Here is an 18,464-nt window from a genome sequence, read left to right as displayed (position 1 = left end):
TTTTTGAATATGGATGTTATAAGGTAAGCACATTTTTAAGGCCCATCCATTTAAATAGCAAAGGATTGTGCTTATAAGCTTGTACTTACTTTTGTCACATCAAAAGTTAAAAAAAACCCAGCCATGTTAGCCCCAAAGGGGGAGGGGAGGGAATCCAAAAATTATATTAGAGCAATATCTTCATTAGGAAAATATCACAAAACTGTGTTTGTGTTCTCCAGAACTCTTCATCAGGCCAGCTGGTAAATAAAGCAGCAGGTGCAAAATAAAATTTTGGCATATGGCAACATCTGGAGTCTGCATCTAGACCAGGGGTCCCCAAACTTACAGCGCTTCGGGCCAGTGCCTGAAGCACCGATCGCGCAGCGGGCCGGAGGGCGGGGGAGCGCACGCCCATACATGCGTGCAAACGCTATTTCCGGCGCACTTCCGGGTCACAGGAGCACCAGAAATAGCTTGTGTGCAAGCGCACGGGCCTCCTCTGACCCGAAAGTGCCCTGGAAATGACGCTTGCGCATGCGTGCAAGCTATTTCTGGTCCTCCTTCAGCCCGGAAGTGGGCAGCCACGCTGGTAAGGCGACGGGGGCCAGATAAATGAGACCTTTGGGCAGTATCCAGCCCCCGGGTCATAGTCTGGGGATCCCTGATCTAGACAGTCTTAAAATGGAATGTGAGAGAAAGCTGCAAACATTCCAACATCCCATCTTCAGGTGTTTATACTTTTTGTATGTTTTGGAAAATAATGAATTTAGCCACTCAACAACAAGAGTCTAAATTGGAGGAAAAGGATCTTATGCAACCTGGAGATGGGACTATTTCTCTCTCTCTCTCAAGTAACATTCCCTCCAGCTGCCAGGTAAAGTTACCCAATTTGGCTTTTTTACATACCTAGTAGTACAGCTCCTTAAATTATTTTCAGCCATTGTTAAGCCATGCTAAGACTGCCTTTTTTCTCTTTACTTTTCAAGGACTCTGAGTTTTGTCCAGGGATGGAGACAGACCAGAGTAACAGCCAGTTGTTGTTTTTTATGATTATTTCCAGAGATTAGGAATTAGCCATCGTTGTGTTTCTTATTCCCAGCAGGCCTTGGGGTAACCCAGTACCTGCACAGACCCTAAAAAGAGCCTCGCCTCAATATCTCCTGCCTCCTCCCACATTCCGTCTAAGGGCACTAACAAAAGTTTCTTTCCTCCACCTTCACCAGCTAGTCAAGTGGTTCGCAATTGGGGGTCCGTGTAACTCACGGTGGGGGGGACCATGGCACCTGATAATCCGGACACAAAAGCTTCGTTGAGCTTTTTTTTTTTTTGGCAAAATCTCCAAACATCAACTGCAAATTTTAAAAAATTACTGGCTCCAGAGTTGACCTCAAAGGCGGAGGCAGCTTTTCCGCACCTGTAAAGTCAAGAGGCCAATTACGACCCGCGCAGGAATTACCGTTCGCTTTCTGCGGGGAGGGTGGTCTCCGCGCGCTTGCGGAACGCGTGTGCGGTTAGGGCCGCGCGACTCCCGGAGCTTGGCAACGCTTTGCGCCCGCTCTGCTGCGACGCGCACCCGAAGGAAGCCAAGAGACCCCCGGCTCTCCCAGAAGCGCTCCTGGGAGGATGGGTCGGAGCACGCGGCGCACGCCCAACGCAGGTCTCGGCTTCCGGATAGGAAGGAGAGCGGGGGCTAATACGCTACCTTGGAGGTGGAAGGCCTACTTTACTTCCAAGTAAGCGTGCGTAGAATTAGGCTGAACGCCTGTGCTCGCTCGCATACTTAGGAGAAAATCTCATTGAGCTGAGTAGACGCTGGATGAAAAACGCGCATAGGATTAGGTTGCAAGCTTTCGATCGCTTAGCCCCACGGCGGTGGAGGAACGACTAATCGACTGCTGCGTTAAATGGGTGAAATGCTCGAATGGGGCTTCCTTCCAAGTAAACGCGCACAGGATCAGGCTGTATTCCAATGCACGCTTCCGTGGGAGTAAATTTCTGGTGAAAGCTGCGCACATCTGCAGGCGGGGGGGCCACACATCCTTCCTTTGGAATAAGCCCCACAGAATTCGGTGGGTTGGTCTGACCTGGGAGCCAACACTTATAAGCGGGGCTTTTTCTGGGGGGAACTCACAGGGACGCAATTCCCGCGCCTCTCGGGTGGGTTCCTGCACCTAGATGGTGGGCCCATTGCCATTCTATAGGATGAGATTGCTCACCTCTGACAGTGGCTGGATGGGCATGACCAGGACTTGTTGTGGGGGCAGGACTTTTGTTGGGGGGGGCAGAACCGACTTGCCCCCCTGTCCCCCCTTGGCCACGCCCATGTGGGTGGGTGATAATTAAGGGGGTAGGCGATCTCCTGCTGACCCTACACCCAATTTCCAACATGTTCAAAAGGTCCAGAGGGAAGATGTAAGCACAGGATGGGAGTTGCATGTAGGCAACCTAGGTGCAGGTAGGTGGACCAAAGATATGCAAGAGCTTGCTGAATCAGGCCAGTGTCCTATCCAGTCCTGCATCCTTTTCCCACAGTGGGTAACTGGGAGCCTGTAGGAAACCCACAAGCAGGATTTGAGCACAAGAGCCCTTTCCCCTCCCCTGGTTTCCAGCAACTGGTATTGAGAGCATAGCCATCATGGCTAGTAGCCCTCGATATAACCTGTTCCTCTTTTAAAGCCACCCAAGTTAGTGACCATCACTGCACTGCCTCCAGTGGGAGTGAGTTCCATAGTTTTGCTCTGTGTGACGAGATCCTTTGATCTGTCCTGAATCTTCTAACATTCATTTTCATTGGATGTCTGTGTTTTGTATGCACAACCATTGGGTGCACTGTAGAAAAGGCACCTTGAAAAAGGAGAATGGAGCAGGTGCGTGTGAGCCTGAATCTTAGTGAAGGCCAGCAGGGCAAATGGGGCTGTGCCCCCACCAACCTCATCCTGCCCTCAGCCTGCCTGCCTTATTTACAATCAGTGCCAGAGGCTGGTGACGTAGCCTTACAGCTTCCTCCTCCTCGGTCACCATGTTGCCTCCCTCAACAGAGAGGATGGGTCCCCCACCCACCCACCCACTCAAACACATCTTACTGCAGTCAACTGAAGGCAACCAACCATGTCCTGCCCCCTCCCAACTTCTCTCCCTGCCAAGCAAAAATAAATTAATAGAAAGAGAACCTCCTTAAGTGACGCTGACAAAAAGCTCACACACTTAAGTAAAAGATATATAAATTTACCACCCCCCTCTCTTCCCCCCTCTTCTTCTCCAACCTTACACTATATACAACATTAATGTCTCACATTGAATGTAACTGATCTGTAAAAAAGACTCTGCAACCTGAAAATAGAGACAATGCATGTACTTTTGTAACCCAAGAACATCTTTAATTAAAGGCTTCCTGCCTTCTTATCGGTCACTGGTGGGGGCTACCAGGACTCCCCCCTCCCTCCTCTTCATTTCTGCACTCAGGACCCCTCTGCACAGGGCTTAAAAGTAGTCTCAGAAGGTGTTTTCTTTACATTTATAATGGGACATATTTTCATCAATCGCCTGAGCATCTTTTTTTAAAAAAATACAAAATCAAAGTTAAGAATAATGTTCATGCAGTGTTAATAAGGTGGGGTGAACTAAAGTTTTTTACACCACACCACAGCCATAAGATGAAATAACTGGCCTCTGGCAAAAAACCAGTTATTTCACCTTATGGCTGGAAGCTTTTGAAATCATTATGCTTATGAATATGCATGAAAGATTTTGCAAGACTGTGTGCATAGTAGTTTTTTAAATGTATCTAGAACAAAGCACTAGGCAATCTCTATTTTATTCATGCTAACAGTAAGCCTATGAGGTTACAAATAGGGAACTTAAAGGCTGTCTTGCCTGAGGCTGTCCAGTGACATCCTGGCTGCAGTGTGTGTGTTTTTGTTCATGTACAATTCTCAGGTTCAGGTCTGACACTATTGACAAAATTACCCTGCTGCACACTTGCCTTGTTTGAACTGAAGACTGTACCAGGTGAGAGATTCTCCGCATAGGGATGGTTTTTATGGACAGCACAGCCCATTTAAGGCCAAAGGCCATTGCTTTGCACTCAGAAAGTCCTAGGTTCAATCCCTGATATCTCTTAGTAGAGATGTGAAAAAACCCTGCCTGAAACCCTGGGAACTTCTGCCGGTGCAGAACCAGGTGAACCAATGGTCCAACTCATGAAGCAGCTTCCTATGTTCCTAACACCTATTTAGCATCATCAGTGTACATTCACCAATAAAAAGGCACATGAGCTCACAGAGAGAGAAAGAGCCCTAGAAAATTATGTTGGCACCCCTGTATGTAAATAACACAGGCATCCTAGCATTGGAACACCAATACCACATACAATGTGATTTAAATGCAGTATATTCCGGCGTATAAGACGACTGGGTGTATAAGACGACCCCCAACTTTTGAGAATATTTTCCTGGGTTTAAAAGTAGTCTATATACAGTATATACCATATATAGTGGCAGATTCAATCCGCAAGTGATAGCATCAAACCTCTCAATGTGTAATTCAGTAGTTTCTGTGTTTTAGTTTGGCCATCTTAAAAGTCAGGTAAAGAGCATTGAGAGAGGCTGAAATGTTCTCCCCATTCTAACAAATATATATTGCCACTTCTGATGCCCACTTATTCAGTTGCTTAGAGATGGGCCTGTTTATCCTATGTGGAATACTGTACAATGGGTGTTGTTGCAGATGATGCCATCAATATTTTCTTTGTGTGTGCATCTTTATCCTTTTCCTTTCCCCACCTTCCCCATTTTGAGATGGCCAAATCAAGTGCAAGGGAGGATAGCAGAGGCCATGCATCTTTTAACAAACAGAAGAAGGAATTTCAGCATGTGCTTCTTGCCACATAGGAATGTGGAAAGCTAACCTTCCTCTTATCACCTCCACGATGTAGCTATTTAATAAGATGCAAGGAACCCCTCCTGTCCTCCTTTTGCATCTAGAGCAAGTCTCTCCCCTCCCACGAGGATGAACCATGAAATATCAGGTATTTTACCTGCCAACTGAATAGTGATGCAGCAACCAACCTAACGTGGTAGATACAGAGGGGAAAGACCATGGCTCAGTGGCAAAACACCCACTTTGCAGGCAGACGGTCCCAGGTTCAATTCCCAGTAACTCCAGGTAGGGCCGCTGCCAGTCAGTGTATACAATACTGAGTTAAGTGGACCCATGTTTGACTTTGTACAGGGCAACTTCCTATGTCCCTGCTTTTCATAAGTCACTTCCCACTGGCTCATCTTGATGGCGAGAAGAATCATTTCTTTTCTCTGATTTTTAAGGTTCTGTTTGGCTTACTTTGTTTCTTCCCACTATCCTTTTGCTTCTTTATTTCATTCTCTTTTCACTTGCCTTTTTAATTACTGCTGATTGCCCCTTCCCTGGATACCACCAATCCACAGTAGCCTGGGAAAAACTGTCTCAAATGCCAAGGAACAACTCACAGAGACTGCTTGCAAACCCACAAATTAACATATGCATCTAATACCATATCTTACTTTCACTATCCACTTTGTTCACAATCAATTTCATTTCAGGTATCTGCTAAGTCTCTTGCAAATATTAATTGAGGCTGCTAGTAATTATTATTTCCAATGCTTCAGCCTCTAGAGGTCCCACTTAAATCATCAGTCACACTTGTCCTAAAGCTTAAATTAATTCTCTGCCCCAAGGAAATTATATTAAGCCAATTTAATAATATTTCTAAAGAACTACAAGGCAGCACATTCACTTCTAGAGTTTTGATAAATTTCACTTTCACTGAGGATTTCTGAAATACCAAGAGTCAACTATAATGAGATGTTCAATTTCCTGTTTACCTTTTAGAATTGCAGACAGTGGAGGAGTTTTGAAAATGCAGGTTCCATCACTGAGCTATATAGAGAAAAAGGAGGGATATAAATGCAGTGAATAAAAACCAAATGAAATATGCCAGGGTATTAACAAAAGAAACTGGTTTGACCATTTTGTTTTTGATGCTTCTCTTCTACAGGCTCTAATCTTAACACCTGTAAAAATCATAGGCCTGGGAGGTCTATGATAAAGTAATATGATAAAGTATCATATTATTCTTTATTCCACAAGATATAAAAAGCATTGTTTAGAACGGGGGCAAGGGACCCATGGCCCTCCAGACACAGCAGGGCTCCATCACCCCCAGCCTGGCCAGTAGTCAGGGATAACTGGAACTGGGAGCCCAACAGCGCTAGGTGTTCCCCAGCCATGGTTTAGGACATCCACCCCTGCCCATGTTTCTCGGAGGGCTTTACTACAGATCACAGCAGTTTATCCAGTGGGAGGCATAGACCCTTCTGCCTCTGCTAGCTGTCTGTGCCATAAGGCCAGCTTAGACAATTGCCACCAGAAGCCCCACAACCACCACCTCAAAGTTCTGTAGCACATTACAATATAGATACTTACGGTACTATTGAGTTCAATGGGATTTATAAGTGACACTAGGTTGTTCTACTAAGCACATTTGCTTGGGAGCTAATTCCAGGGCAATCAATAGCTCCTGCTTTCAAGCAAAGGCATTTCGGATCAGGGTGTTAGCATCACAGTTCCATTTCCTTTTGAAGTCAACAGAAAAGTTATTGACTTTAGCAAATGCTAGATCAAGCTCTGTACCAGATTGGCTCGCTGGCCCTGCAAGCAAGCATTTTAAGGATAAAAGCTGTTGTTAAAACTTGGAATAAACAACAAGTTTGTGCAGTGACCCTTTTGAAGATCTTCAACAACATTTTATCAATTGGTTTGGTCCACAAAGTTTTTAAGAAGTGGGTGAATGCAGTTCTTTTAATCGAAAAACAGCAAAACCAGCACAAATCAGGTATATTTGGAAATTACTGACAGAGCAACCAATCTTGAAACTGTCACAAACGTGTCCTGAAATGCAACAGCTAACCCACCTCCCCCTTCTGCAACAAGGCTTTATAAAGACATAGGCAGCATTTTCCATGCCAATTTCTAAGGAACAAATCTATTACGGCCAAGTCAAAGGATGCTTGAAAACAGGATGTTGAAAGTGCTGATGCAGTTGCCTGAACAGCAAACGGCAGTCCTGGATTGGTGCTGGCATAAAATCCTCTAAATAACTGACAGGAGGAGAAGATTTCTTTATTCTCAAATGCAGTGAAATGGTGTGGAAATGTGAGTGTGAAGGGGGAATTAAATACTTCTGTAGGTTTGAAATGCAGGAGAAACTGCAATGGTCTGGAGTAGAAGTAGGCAAGTGGGTACTCTGGGGCCCATCTCAAACCCCAGAACAGTCTCAGGAACACACACACCTGCTTACATTTGCACACCTACTGCTGATCTCAGCCACATATCCCCAACCCGAGACGCAACGAAAGGCTTCTTTTGACGCCCTGTTCTCCAAGTAATCAGTACAGTCTCAGACAAATCTCCCCTTGTGCGCAAAGGGGAGTAAACAGCTGAGGCACCTAAAGGAAGGGCTGCGTTCAAATCCCAGTTGCTATTCACACTGAAGAGGAGGAATATAAAGACCCTTTTGCTTAAGCCTCTGCTTGTAATACGGTAATTGGTGGGTTGAGAGAAAACTCTGGGAAGAGGTCTTCCAACAACTCTCTTAGCAGCAGCCTCAACCAGGGGCAGCATGTTCCATTTCACTGCCTGAGGCAAGACAGGAAGGTCCCAGCCCACCACCCAAGCCCCCACCACTGGCCTCCCTTGTGTGGTTATGCAGTGATCTGCACAAAGCAACAATGGGTTCCAGTAGGATCTCCCCGAGCTCTTACAAGCTCTTCCAGAGCATACATATGCAGACCCTCCAAGTGTCCCTATTTTCCAGGGTTTCTGATTTGATCCTGGAATGTCCCACATTTCATTAGAATGTCCCTATTTTCATTAGAGAAATGTTGGAGGGTATGAAGTTATCCGACCCCCAAGTCATCTGAAGGCAATCTTGCATCGGGAAGTTTTTTAAAAAATGTTTAATGTTTTATTATGTTTTTACTTTTTATGGTTGTTGTTTTTTTAGGTATCACACGTCACTGCACAACAACACAATTCTTATGAGGCATTGGGACATTACACTTGAAATACAAACCTTCCAGTTTCATGTACTTTTAACTTGAAGTAGGCTTTTTGAGGGCATAAGGAGAAGGGGACGACAGAGGACGAGATGGTTGGACAGTGTTCTCGTAGCCACCAACATGAATCTGGCCAAACTGCGGGAGGCAGTGGAAGACAGGAGTGCCTGGCGTGCTCTGGTCCATGGGCTCACGAAGAGTCGGACACGACTAAACGACTAAACAACAACAACCACTTTGACATGGTTTTGAACTGCTAGGTTGGCCGGAGCTGGGACCGAACAACGGGAGTTCACCCCATTGTGGGGATTTGAACCGCCAACCTTTTGATCAGCAAGCCCAACGCTCATTAGTTTAGACCACAGCGCCACCCGCGTCCAGGTATGTTGATGTAATAACCTGACCTATTGATTCATGGGTTGCCAGTGTGGCACCCTCAGAGGTCTTCTCTAGAACATGCTGACTGCCATTTCCCTAACCCCTCCCCTGGATAAGAATTCAAGGGGGGTGGAGTTACAGCAAGGAAGCGGGCAGCTAACTTGGGGGGAAAGTGAAAACACTTTTCCAATCCTAATTGCTTTTAGAACAGCGTTTCTCAACCGCTGTTCCGCGGCACACTAGTGTGCCGCGAGACGCTGGCTGGTGTGCCGCGACGTGCGGCGGCAAGAAGGGCGATTTGCATTGTCACGTGCCTGGCGGCCGCCAATACACAACACTGACCCGCCGGAAAGCAATATTTGGCAAGTGTTTCTTACAGTCATAATTATAATATAGGGCGGCACAGAGTTAATTTTTTTAACTTTTTTAATGGTGGTGTGCCTCGTGATTTTTTTCACGGAACAAGTGTGCCGTGGCCCAAAAAAGGTTGAGAAACACTGTTTTAGAAAGTGGTGGAGGAGAAGAAGAGCAAGTCTGCTGTTGCAGCACATGTATGGTACCCAAGGCAGTTTCTCCGCAGGCCCACAGGTCCAAGAAAAGAGACTGGCAACCCCTGATTTATGATGCATCCTGCATTTGTTTTAATCAACATGATTTCATTGTTGATCTGATGTTATTCACTAATACTTCAGTGAGTAACCAAGTAATATTAAAGTAGTAATGAATGTTACTCATTTTAAAGTAGTAAATGAATAGCATTCATTACTACTTCAAAATTCCTTTGTTACTCACCAAAGTGGTGGTGAATAACATCAGATCAACAATACCGTATTATTCATTACTACTTGAAAATGTAGACGGTACAAATCAATATGGCTATCCTGATTCAAAACACCCACCCCGCTCACACGAAAACAAAGTTCACCTCAGCCAATCACAAACAAGCAACCACACCCTAGACTAGACCAACCCCAACTTCTCTCACCACCAAAGGAACACAAGCGAATAGCAGAGAGAACCTTCACAAATGAATAGAATAATAGAAACATCGCTACCTGACCCCACCCCCAACCACCCTGGCCCCCGCCACCTCTTCCCCCCCTTTTCTTCCTAATGTAACACTAATGTCTCAACAAATGAAACTGACCTGTAGAAAATAGTAACTTGAAAAAAGAGACATTGAACATACTTTTGTAAACCAAGAAATCTGTATATAATGTAGAAGGGCCATGTTTGTTATAGTCCACTTTTCTTGGAAACTGCTTGACCGATTCCACTCACATTTGGACACAGCGTTCCTTGCCAATACGAGAGTGTTTGCAGAACCTTAGATGGTTAAGATCCCACCCCTAACACACCTAAAAACGTGATTTTCTCTTTAAAAAAGGGCAAAATATACCGCCCTCAAGTGGACATCAAAGGAACAGATGGCAAAAATTGCCATAATCCCGCCCACTCCTCTTCCTCCTCCTCCTACTAGGCCGAAGCCTTTACAGACTAGGCCAAATGGAGGTACTGACTCACCTGGGTGGGGGTTGGGGGGAAGAGGTAGTTGGGGGATGAGCCAAGCAGGGGGAAGGAACAGAATAGGTCATGGATCGGGACAGGGTGGGGGCAGTCACAGGGATTAGCCACTGCAATGTGTGGCAGAGCCAGCTACAGTAGTCTTTAATAAAAAATACATTTTAAAAATGTAGGTAAAGGTAAAGGGACCCCTGACCATTAGGTCCAGTCGTGACCGACTCTGGGGTTGCAGCGCTCATCTCGCGCTATTGGCCGAAGGAGCCGGCATATAGCTTCCAGGTCATGTGGCCAGCATGACAAAGCTGCTTCTGGCGAACCAGAGCAGCAGGTGGAAACGCTGTTTACCTTCCCGCTGTAGTGGTACCTATTTATCTACTTGCACTTTGATGTGCTTTCGAACTGCTAGGTTGGCAGGAGCTGGGACCAAGCAACGGGAGCTCACCCCGTCGCGGGGATTCGAACTGCCGACCTTCTGATCGGCAAGCCCTAGGCTCAGTGGTTTAACCCACAGTGCCACCCGCGTCCCGTAGACAGTACATTAAATGTAGACAGTACATTAAATTTCGCAGCTAACTAAATTTAAGTTCAGCCGTTCCACTTCCGATGCTTACCATTTTGCGCTAAAGGGCAAGGATGCCACACAAAACGAGACTTTCGAAGGGGGGGACCTGAGGGGTGTTGTGACGTGGGGTTTGTGATTTCAGCTCTCTTGACAAAACATGCTGGAGACAGTTCTCTAGTAACAGCTCTTTATTAAAGTGAACAAGACTGACTCTGAGGGCAGGAAGGCTACATTTATAGGGACAGGGAACTAGCTAGAAAGGGATACATTTTGGAGGGAACAATATCAGGCAATCACAGTGCTGCCTTTTGGAGGGAACCAATAAGACAGAGGATCCAAATACAGCAGCTTAAATGAACCAATAGTAGCTGTACCCTCTGGAACCAAAAGGCAGTTACTTTATCCTAATGCAAATACAGACAATAATAATACAGAGATAAAATCCTTTGACTCAATACACAACACCCCTCCCCCCCTAGTGAGCACAGCAGACGTAATCCCTCAGGTACTGTGGGGTCCTACAACTTCTACTTGATCTCCTGACAACAGGTGTTGCAGGTTCTGGATTGGGTGTTACCTGTGGTGGAGGGGCTGCTATAGGGGTTTCGTCAGGAACAGATGGAGTCCCAGACATCTCAGGGTCCCCTACCTGTACCTCGTCATCCTGAGGACTAGCAGACCCTGGTTCATTTGCTGAAGCCCCTGGTGACTGCACCTCTGGGCCATCTTCACTCTGGTCTCGCAGCTGTGCGTCATTAGCCAGGGATGAATTATCTGACTCCTCCCTGCTGAGCGCCCGGCGCCTCAGCTGATCTATATGTCTCCTCCAAACTTGCCCATTTTCCAAGGTCACATAATAGGACACAGGTCCACTAGCCCGGGTGATCACACCGGCCACCCACCGCGGACCTCGTGAATAGTTCCTCACCCAGACCAGATCTTCAGGGGCGAGATACCTTGTTGTGTCAGTCTCAGCCTGGGGGGTTGCTCTTGAATTACGGTTTGGCATTTTATCTGGGTGGACATAATCCAGCACCGTTACCAGTCTTCTACCTAAGAGCAGCTCAGCTGGCGATTTGCCCGTCGCAGTACACGGCGTCGCATGCTGCAAAAATAACATTCGTGCAATGCGAGCCGACCAGTTACCCTCCATTAAGCGCGCAATGGATTCTTTGGCTGTTCTTACCATGCGCTCAGCCTGCCCATTGGAGGATGGGTGAAAGGGCGCGGATGTGACCCCTCTTATGAAGTTATCAGCCAAGAATGCCCTGAATTCTTGGGATACAAAAGCTGCCCCATTATCTGATACAATGGTCTCAGGTAACCCGTGGGTTGCAAACAGCTGCCTCAACACCTTGATTACGGCAGCTGATGCCATGCTAGGGACCATCGCCACTTCTAACCATTTGGAATATGCATCAACGATAACCAAAAAGACCTTCCCTTGGAATGGCCCAGCAAAATCTATGTGCAGCCGGCTCCAGGGAGTCCTGGACTGCTCCCACCAGTGGACTGGTGCTCTGGCCACTTCTGGCCGCACCTCTTGGCATGCCTTGCATGTTCGTACCCATTGTTCTATGTTCTGGTCCATTCCAGGCCACCACACATAACATCGGGCTAGCGACTTCATCCTGACCATTCCCGGGTGTCCCATGTGAAGCGTCTCAAGAACCCTGTTTCTCAGTGGTGCTGGGATGATCACCCTATCTCCCCATAGGAGACAACCCTTATGCATGGACAATTCGTGCTGCCTTGTCGCATAAGGCCTGAATTTTTCTTCATGCGGACCACCTGGCCACCCCCTCCCCACCCAAGTGAGCACACGGGAGAGAACAGCATCTTTCCTCGTTATCTCAGCTATATCAGTAGCTGTTACAGGAGCCCCCGGAAGTGTTTCTAGCATCATAATGTGCTCCGCCGGAGCAGGATCCTCATTGCTCCCGCCAGGAAGGGGCAATCGACTCAGCGCATCAGCGTGGCACAACTGTTTCCCCGGCACATGGGTCAAGGTGTACTGGAACCCATTCAGGAATATTGACCAACGCAACATTCTGGGGGAGAGAATTTGTGGCGTTTGTTTGTTTGGGTTGAACAACCCTAACAGTGGTTTGTGGTCCGTTTCAATGGAGAAATGGCGACCGTACAAATAATCATAGAACCTTTTGATTCCTGACACAATTGCTAGTGCCTCTTTATCAATTTGAGCATAGTTGCGCTCCGTGGGTGACAACGTACGGGAATAGAAAGAGATGGGCTTTTCCGACCCATCCGGTTCCCTATGACTCAGCACAGCCCCCAGGCCGTATTGAGAGGCATCACATGCCAGGACCAGCGGCTTCGACTCATCATAATGAGCAAGGACGCTCCTGCTACTCAGCATTTCTCGCAAGGAGTCAAAAGCCTTCTGCTGCTCCCGCCCCCATCGCCACACATTCTTTTTCTGCAAAAGTCTATGTAATGGTTCAGCTACCGAAGCTTTCTGGGGTAAGAATGAATGATAAAAGTTAATAAGTCCCAGGAATGACTGCAACTCCGTCTTGTTCTGTGGTCGTGGTGCCTCGATGATGGCCTTAATCTTAGCATCTGTGGGGTGGATGCCTGATGCATCAATTTTAAACCCCAAGAAATCCACAGTTGGCACCCCAAAACTGCATTTTTCTTTTTTCAGTTGCAACCCCACCTCCTTGAACTTCAGCAACACTGCACGGACACGCGCAACCAGTTCCTGTGGGTCTTTTCCAGCAATCAAAACGTCATCAAAAAATGGCAAGACCCCCGGCAGACCCCTTAACAGGCGTTCCATGAGCCCTTGAAAAATCCCTGGGGCCACACAAACTCCGAACTGTAATCTGTTAACTCTGAATGCCCCTTTATGTGTGACAATAGTCTGTGCTTCCGCTGATTGTGGGGTTACTGGCAGCTGTTGGTAAGCTTGTGCCAGGTCAATTTTGGCGAACACCTTGCCCCCAGCCAGTTTAGCCAACAGATGTGATACGACTGGAATGGGGTATGAGTTTCCCCTGAGTGCCTTATTGATAGTACATTTGTAATCTGCACATATCCTGACTTCCCCATTTGCTTTAAGGGGCGTGACGATTGGAGTCTCCCACTTAGCAGAGTCCACGGGTGAGAGAACTCCCTGCTTGACCAATTTATCCAGCTCTGCCTCAATCTTGGGTTGCAGTGCAAATGGCACTCGCCTTGGTTTGAGTCGGATTGGGGCCACCCCGGGGTCCAACTCAAAGTCAACTGGGGGCCCTTTATAACAACCCAGTTTTCCATTAAAGAGACCAGCAAATTCCTTGCATAATGCCTCGCTCATCTCAGGGCAGGTTTGGATTGAATTAAGCCCTGAGATACTCAGTCCCAGGGCGGGGAACCAGTCAGTGCCCAGGAGACTGGGGCGACTGCCCTTCGCAATCACCAGTTTGAGTACAGCCTGTTTGTCCCGGAACTGTACTCTCACGGCACACATTCCCATAACATGGATGCGGCCTGCTGAGTACGACTGCAAGGTTGCCGGGAAGGGCTCCAGAGGGGGCAACTTACCCCTGGGGAAGAATGTCTTCGCGGTCTGGTCCGACACAATGGTGAATGCAGATCCAGAGTCCACCTCCATGTCGCACTGCTGACCCTCAATCTTCACCTTGACGTGTGCCTTGCCTTGCGCTGGAAACTGCATGGCCCTCCCGTTGATCTCCGTTATGTAGTGGCAGTCCTTTTGAAAATGAGTTGCTGTGGGCGGTCTGCGATGCTCCAGTCTAGGTGCTCCTGTTGCTCCTGACGCCACCGATCTACAGACCCTGGCGATGTGACCTGTCTTCCCGCACATCCGGCACATAGCATCCCTGAAACGACAACTCTTCCGCCCATGGTTTCCGCCACAACCTGGGCAACTGCCTCGGTGATCTTTGTGCACTGTGCATGCCTGACGCACCAACTCGACCCCACGGACTGGGCTCTGGCTCGGAGTAGCCTCTAGCTTGTCCATGGCATGCGCAACTTCTATCTGTGGCTTAGTGGCCTTGCGACTGGCATCAAGCTCCTCTCTTTCATAATTCTCCGTGGCGGTGGCCTCCTTCAAGGCTGAAGCAAGGGTAACCTCTTCTTTAGCCACGATGCGTCTTCTGGCTTTCTTGCTGCTCAGACCACCAATAAACCGATCCAGGAGAGTCTCTTCCAGATTTTGGAAGCCGCAGTGCTGAGCGAGCTTCCGGAGTTCAGCCAGAAATGCGGATACAGACTCCCCAGCATGCTGCTGCCTCTTATGGAACTCCATCCGCCGGGCCATCTTGGTCTCAGTAGGCGCCAAGTGGCTTGTTAGGCAGGCAAGAATATCTTGGAGAGATGTCTCACTCAGCTTCGCTGGAGCAAGTAATGCCTTGGCTAGCTTGAAGGTCTCGGGCCCACAGTAGCTCAGGAATGTGGCCCTTCTTTTGCTGGCATCGGTGATCCCTTGAGCCACTGCGAAGAACTCGAAGCGTTCGACGTAGTCTTCCCAGGTGTGGGGCTCTGATGGCTGGAAGGGCTCCAATACCCTTGGACTCTCCATTGTCCTAGCGGGCAGGGTCATCTTCTCAGCTGGCCAGTGAGTCTTGTTCTCAGCTGCAATCCGGACTCTGAGGCAGGGTTGTGTTTAACCGCTCCTCAGCATTCCGGATCCCACCTTCGTCGCCAGTTGTTGTGACGTGGGGTTTGTGATTTCAGCTCTCTTGACAAAACATGCTGGAGACAGTTCTCTAGTAACAGCTCTTTATTAAAGTGAACAAGACTGACTCTGAGGGCAGGAAGGCTACATTTATAGGGACAGGGAACTAGCTAGAAAGGGATACATTTTGGAGGGAACAATATCAGGCAATCACAGTGCTGCCTTTTGGAGGGAACCAATAAGAGGATCCAAATACAGCAGCTTAAATGAACCAATAGTAGCTGTACCCTCTGGAACCAAAAGGCAGTTACTTTATCCTAATGCAAATACAGACAATAATAATACAGAGATAAAATCCTTTGACTCAATACACAACAAGGGGATCAGTGCAACGGCCAGCGTGGCTGAGCCCCCTGTTCTCACAGCTCTGGGAATCGCGTAACCCCCTCAAACTGACACTTACATGACGACTTTGCATTGCCACATCCCACTCATGGCAGCTGCTACGTCTAAGGCTGCCTTGAGCTCTTTACTGCTTTGGTTGGGCCCTGGACAGGAGCCCTTGACAACGAGGTAGGAGATCAAGGAGGGGCGGCGGGTGGGGGGGGGACACTCCGCCTACACAGGAGAACCCGAAACCCCCTCCGATCGACCGAGTGGATGAGGGGCCCACCTACAGGAGATCAGGAACGACACAGGGGAGAGACTGGGACAGGAGACCTCGACGACGAGGTACGAGAACCATGTTCTCTTTGCTTTCTTTTCAATTACACAGAATGAGCCACAGCAACAAGTGGCAGGTACAGCTAGTGTTTTTATATATCTTGGAAGCTGCCCAGAGTGGCTGGGGCAACCCAGTAAAATGTGTGGGGCATAAATTATTGTTATGGAATGGGACATCCCTATTTTCATTGAAGAAATGTTGGAGGGTCTGCATATGAGATCTCACAAGATCTTGCCAGAAGCCAGCACTGCTTCTCTTCTAGGAGCGGGGAGGGTGCGGGTGCCACGGGGCACTGCATCAGGGTTGTGCCACACAAGGTGGCAGCCTAAGCCCACTTCATGGGCAGGCAGGCAGGCACTGCCCTCAACAAACTACAGTTCCCAGGATTCTTTGAGAGAAACTACGACTGTTACAAGTGGTATAATGCTGCAGGTGGGCCATTTACTTCCTTCCTCTAACTTTTCCTCAAGCCAAGGAAGCTAGTTGCCCAGACGCACGATTCTTGAGTCTCTTCTCCATCAGTTCCCTCCCTTCAAAAAGGCCCTTGTAATGGACACTTTTGCCATTGTATGGCTCCCTGGGCCTCTTGCCTTGCACTCAAGCCAAGAGGTTCCCCTTTGTCCTTATTCTCAAGCATTCCGATCATCCGATGTGGTCTCTCAAGGGTGCAGTAACTTCCTGAGTACAGTGCTCGTCTCTGCTGAGATTGATGCGGGCCATTAATTTCTACACTCTTGGCTTGCAGCCGTGTCCTGATATCCACATGGAATGCCTGCGTTGCTCAGTCTGATATTCACATTCCCCCATTTGCAGCTCTGTTCCAAGCACATTTGTGTGGAAGAAAGTCACAGGACAGCAGCCTTCATTTCCCAGCCAATATCACTGCAACATGATACCGCTGTCTCGAGTATAGTATTATGGGGGCAACAGACTGACTCACAAGAGGCTGAAGCGGTCTGCCGATTGCTGAGCAGTTGTTCAAACCCAAAACACGTCCGAGGTGAACTTCAGCAACTATGACTTACTTGTGAGGTGGGCAGGATTAAAAAAGCATCGCTGGCAGCAGGAGGATGAGGTACTCAAGGGAACAAATACCCTCCTGGTCCCCACCCAAAGTGACTAATGGGATTCCAGTTTCCCTGCCCAACACACAAAGGAGGATGGCGGCCAAGGCACTGTGGCACAGGGTAGTCTGCAAGTCTAGAGACACACACACCGCTCTGGGTAATATCAACACTAGTCACTATCTCTGTTCGCCACCCTTTTAAGATCCCTCACCCAACTCCCAACTATTGTTTATTTCTATCCCCAAACCTCATCTGATTTTCCCAAGAAAGGATGGGGCAGAAGGACGGGGCAAAACACCCCACATGCAGAGGAGCTGGTAGATGAATGTAAAGAGTTGCAGGAGTTCCCTTCTGCAGGAACTAGAGCTGTGTGCAAATTCTCTCAAAGTTTTCTTATCCTGTTTGTGGATGAAGAAATAAAGGTGGGGGAGAGAAGCTACCAAGCCAAAAAAATCCCATCTAGTGCATCATCCTGTTCCCAAAGTGGCCGGCCAGATGCCTCTGGGAAGCCCATAAACCAGACCTGAGCACAAAAAGCACTCTCCCCATTTGTGATTCCCAGCAACTGGTATTCAGAGGTATACTGCCTCCAACCAAACATCGCTTTTTCCTTCTGAGTCTATGAGTGGGGAGGATGTGGTGAAAAACCTCTGCTTACAATGGATTTCCACCACAGGCAAACCTCTATTTGACTCGAAGAACAGCAGCGGGGGGGGGGGAATCAAGGAGCCCCCTCCATATAGCTGGATACAGAAGAACTGAAGAACAGAAAGCATTGATTGCAGGTTCATTCAAGTAATAACTCGTACAATCAATGGGAGAGCTGAACATGGCCAGCACTTTGGAACAGCTCTTCATGAAACTCCTACCGGCAACTCAGCCCTTGCCCTTTAACCCAACCAGCATTTGATGAATGGTTTCTATCGTCAGGAAAACTGCACAGATTATAGCTCCTTTCAGACATCCAGAGTGGTCCTAGTGAATGCACAGTGACAGCCAAACCCTCCCTGATCCATTGTGCTTTATTTCAATATCAGAAACAAGCCTACACATGTGCACAACAGGACTATGTGCATTCGTTTCCTAACAAATGAAAAACTGAAAGGAATGGGGACCACACATTCCACTTGTTAGGAAACAAGTGTCCAAACAGTTATTCATTTCCATTTTATCCTAGCAGCCAAGATGGGTTGAGGGGAAGGACTGCAGCTAAGTGAGACTATGTCCTTTTTAACATTCAAAAGTCCCCAGGGTCCATCCCTGGCTGGCATCTCTAGACCCCTGTCTGAAATCGTAGAAAGCCCCTACACAATGGGGCAGATGGCGTTAGATGGAACAATAAACTGACTTGATAACAAAATAAAAAATTCCTTCAGTAGCACCTTAAAGACCAACTAAGTTTTTATTTTGGTATGAGCTTTTGTGTGCATGCACACTTCATCAGATACACTGAAACAGAATCCACCAGACCCTTATGTATATTCAGAGG

General features: G+C 47.8%; 2 protein-coding genes across 6 annotated transcripts in view; both read right to left on the bottom strand.

The window, feature by feature from the left end:
• Positions 1-18,464, bottom strand: part of GPAT2 (glycerol-3-phosphate acyltransferase 2, mitochondrial) — a 141,211-nt gene that overhangs the window by 74,085 nt on the left and 48,662 nt on the right. For 2 of the 5 annotated variants that reach the window (XM_060276409.1, XM_060276413.1), the window contains exon 1: positions 1,439-1,718. The exons of 1 other annotated variant lie outside the window; for it this stretch is intronic. The gene's annotated coding sequence lies outside the window, so the exon portion shown is untranslated. Of the gene's footprint in view, positions 1-1,438; positions 1,719-5,840; positions 5,881-18,464 lie in introns of those variants that run through there. 2 more of the 5 variants (XM_060276411.1, XM_060276412.1) reach the window with 2 other exon arrangements.
• LOC132592354 (uncharacterized protein K02A2.6-like) lies at positions 10,629-14,837 on the bottom strand. Its single transcript, XM_060276408.1, has one exon. The coding sequence runs from the start codon at positions 14,825-14,827 to the stop codon at positions 11,012-11,014; it is 3,816 nt and encodes a 1,271-aa protein (XP_060132391.1). The 5' UTR covers positions 14,828-14,837; the 3' UTR covers positions 10,629-11,011.

Source organism: Zootoca vivipara, chromosome 6, assembly GCF_963506605.1.
Source record: "Zootoca vivipara chromosome 6, rZooViv1.1, whole genome shotgun sequence".
In the NCBI taxonomy this organism is placed as follows: domain Eukaryota; kingdom Metazoa; phylum Chordata; class Lepidosauria; order Squamata; family Lacertidae; genus Zootoca; species Zootoca vivipara.
The sequence above is the reverse complement of the archived record's forward strand: the minus strand, read 5'-3'. Positions and strand labels throughout refer to the sequence as shown.

Bases quoted from the DNA above. Each gene is read 5' to 3' on its own strand.
- LOC132592354 (XM_060276408.1), bottom strand. From the start codon at position 14,827: ATGGCCCGGCGGATGGAGTTCCATAAGAGGCAGCAGCATGCTGGGGAG.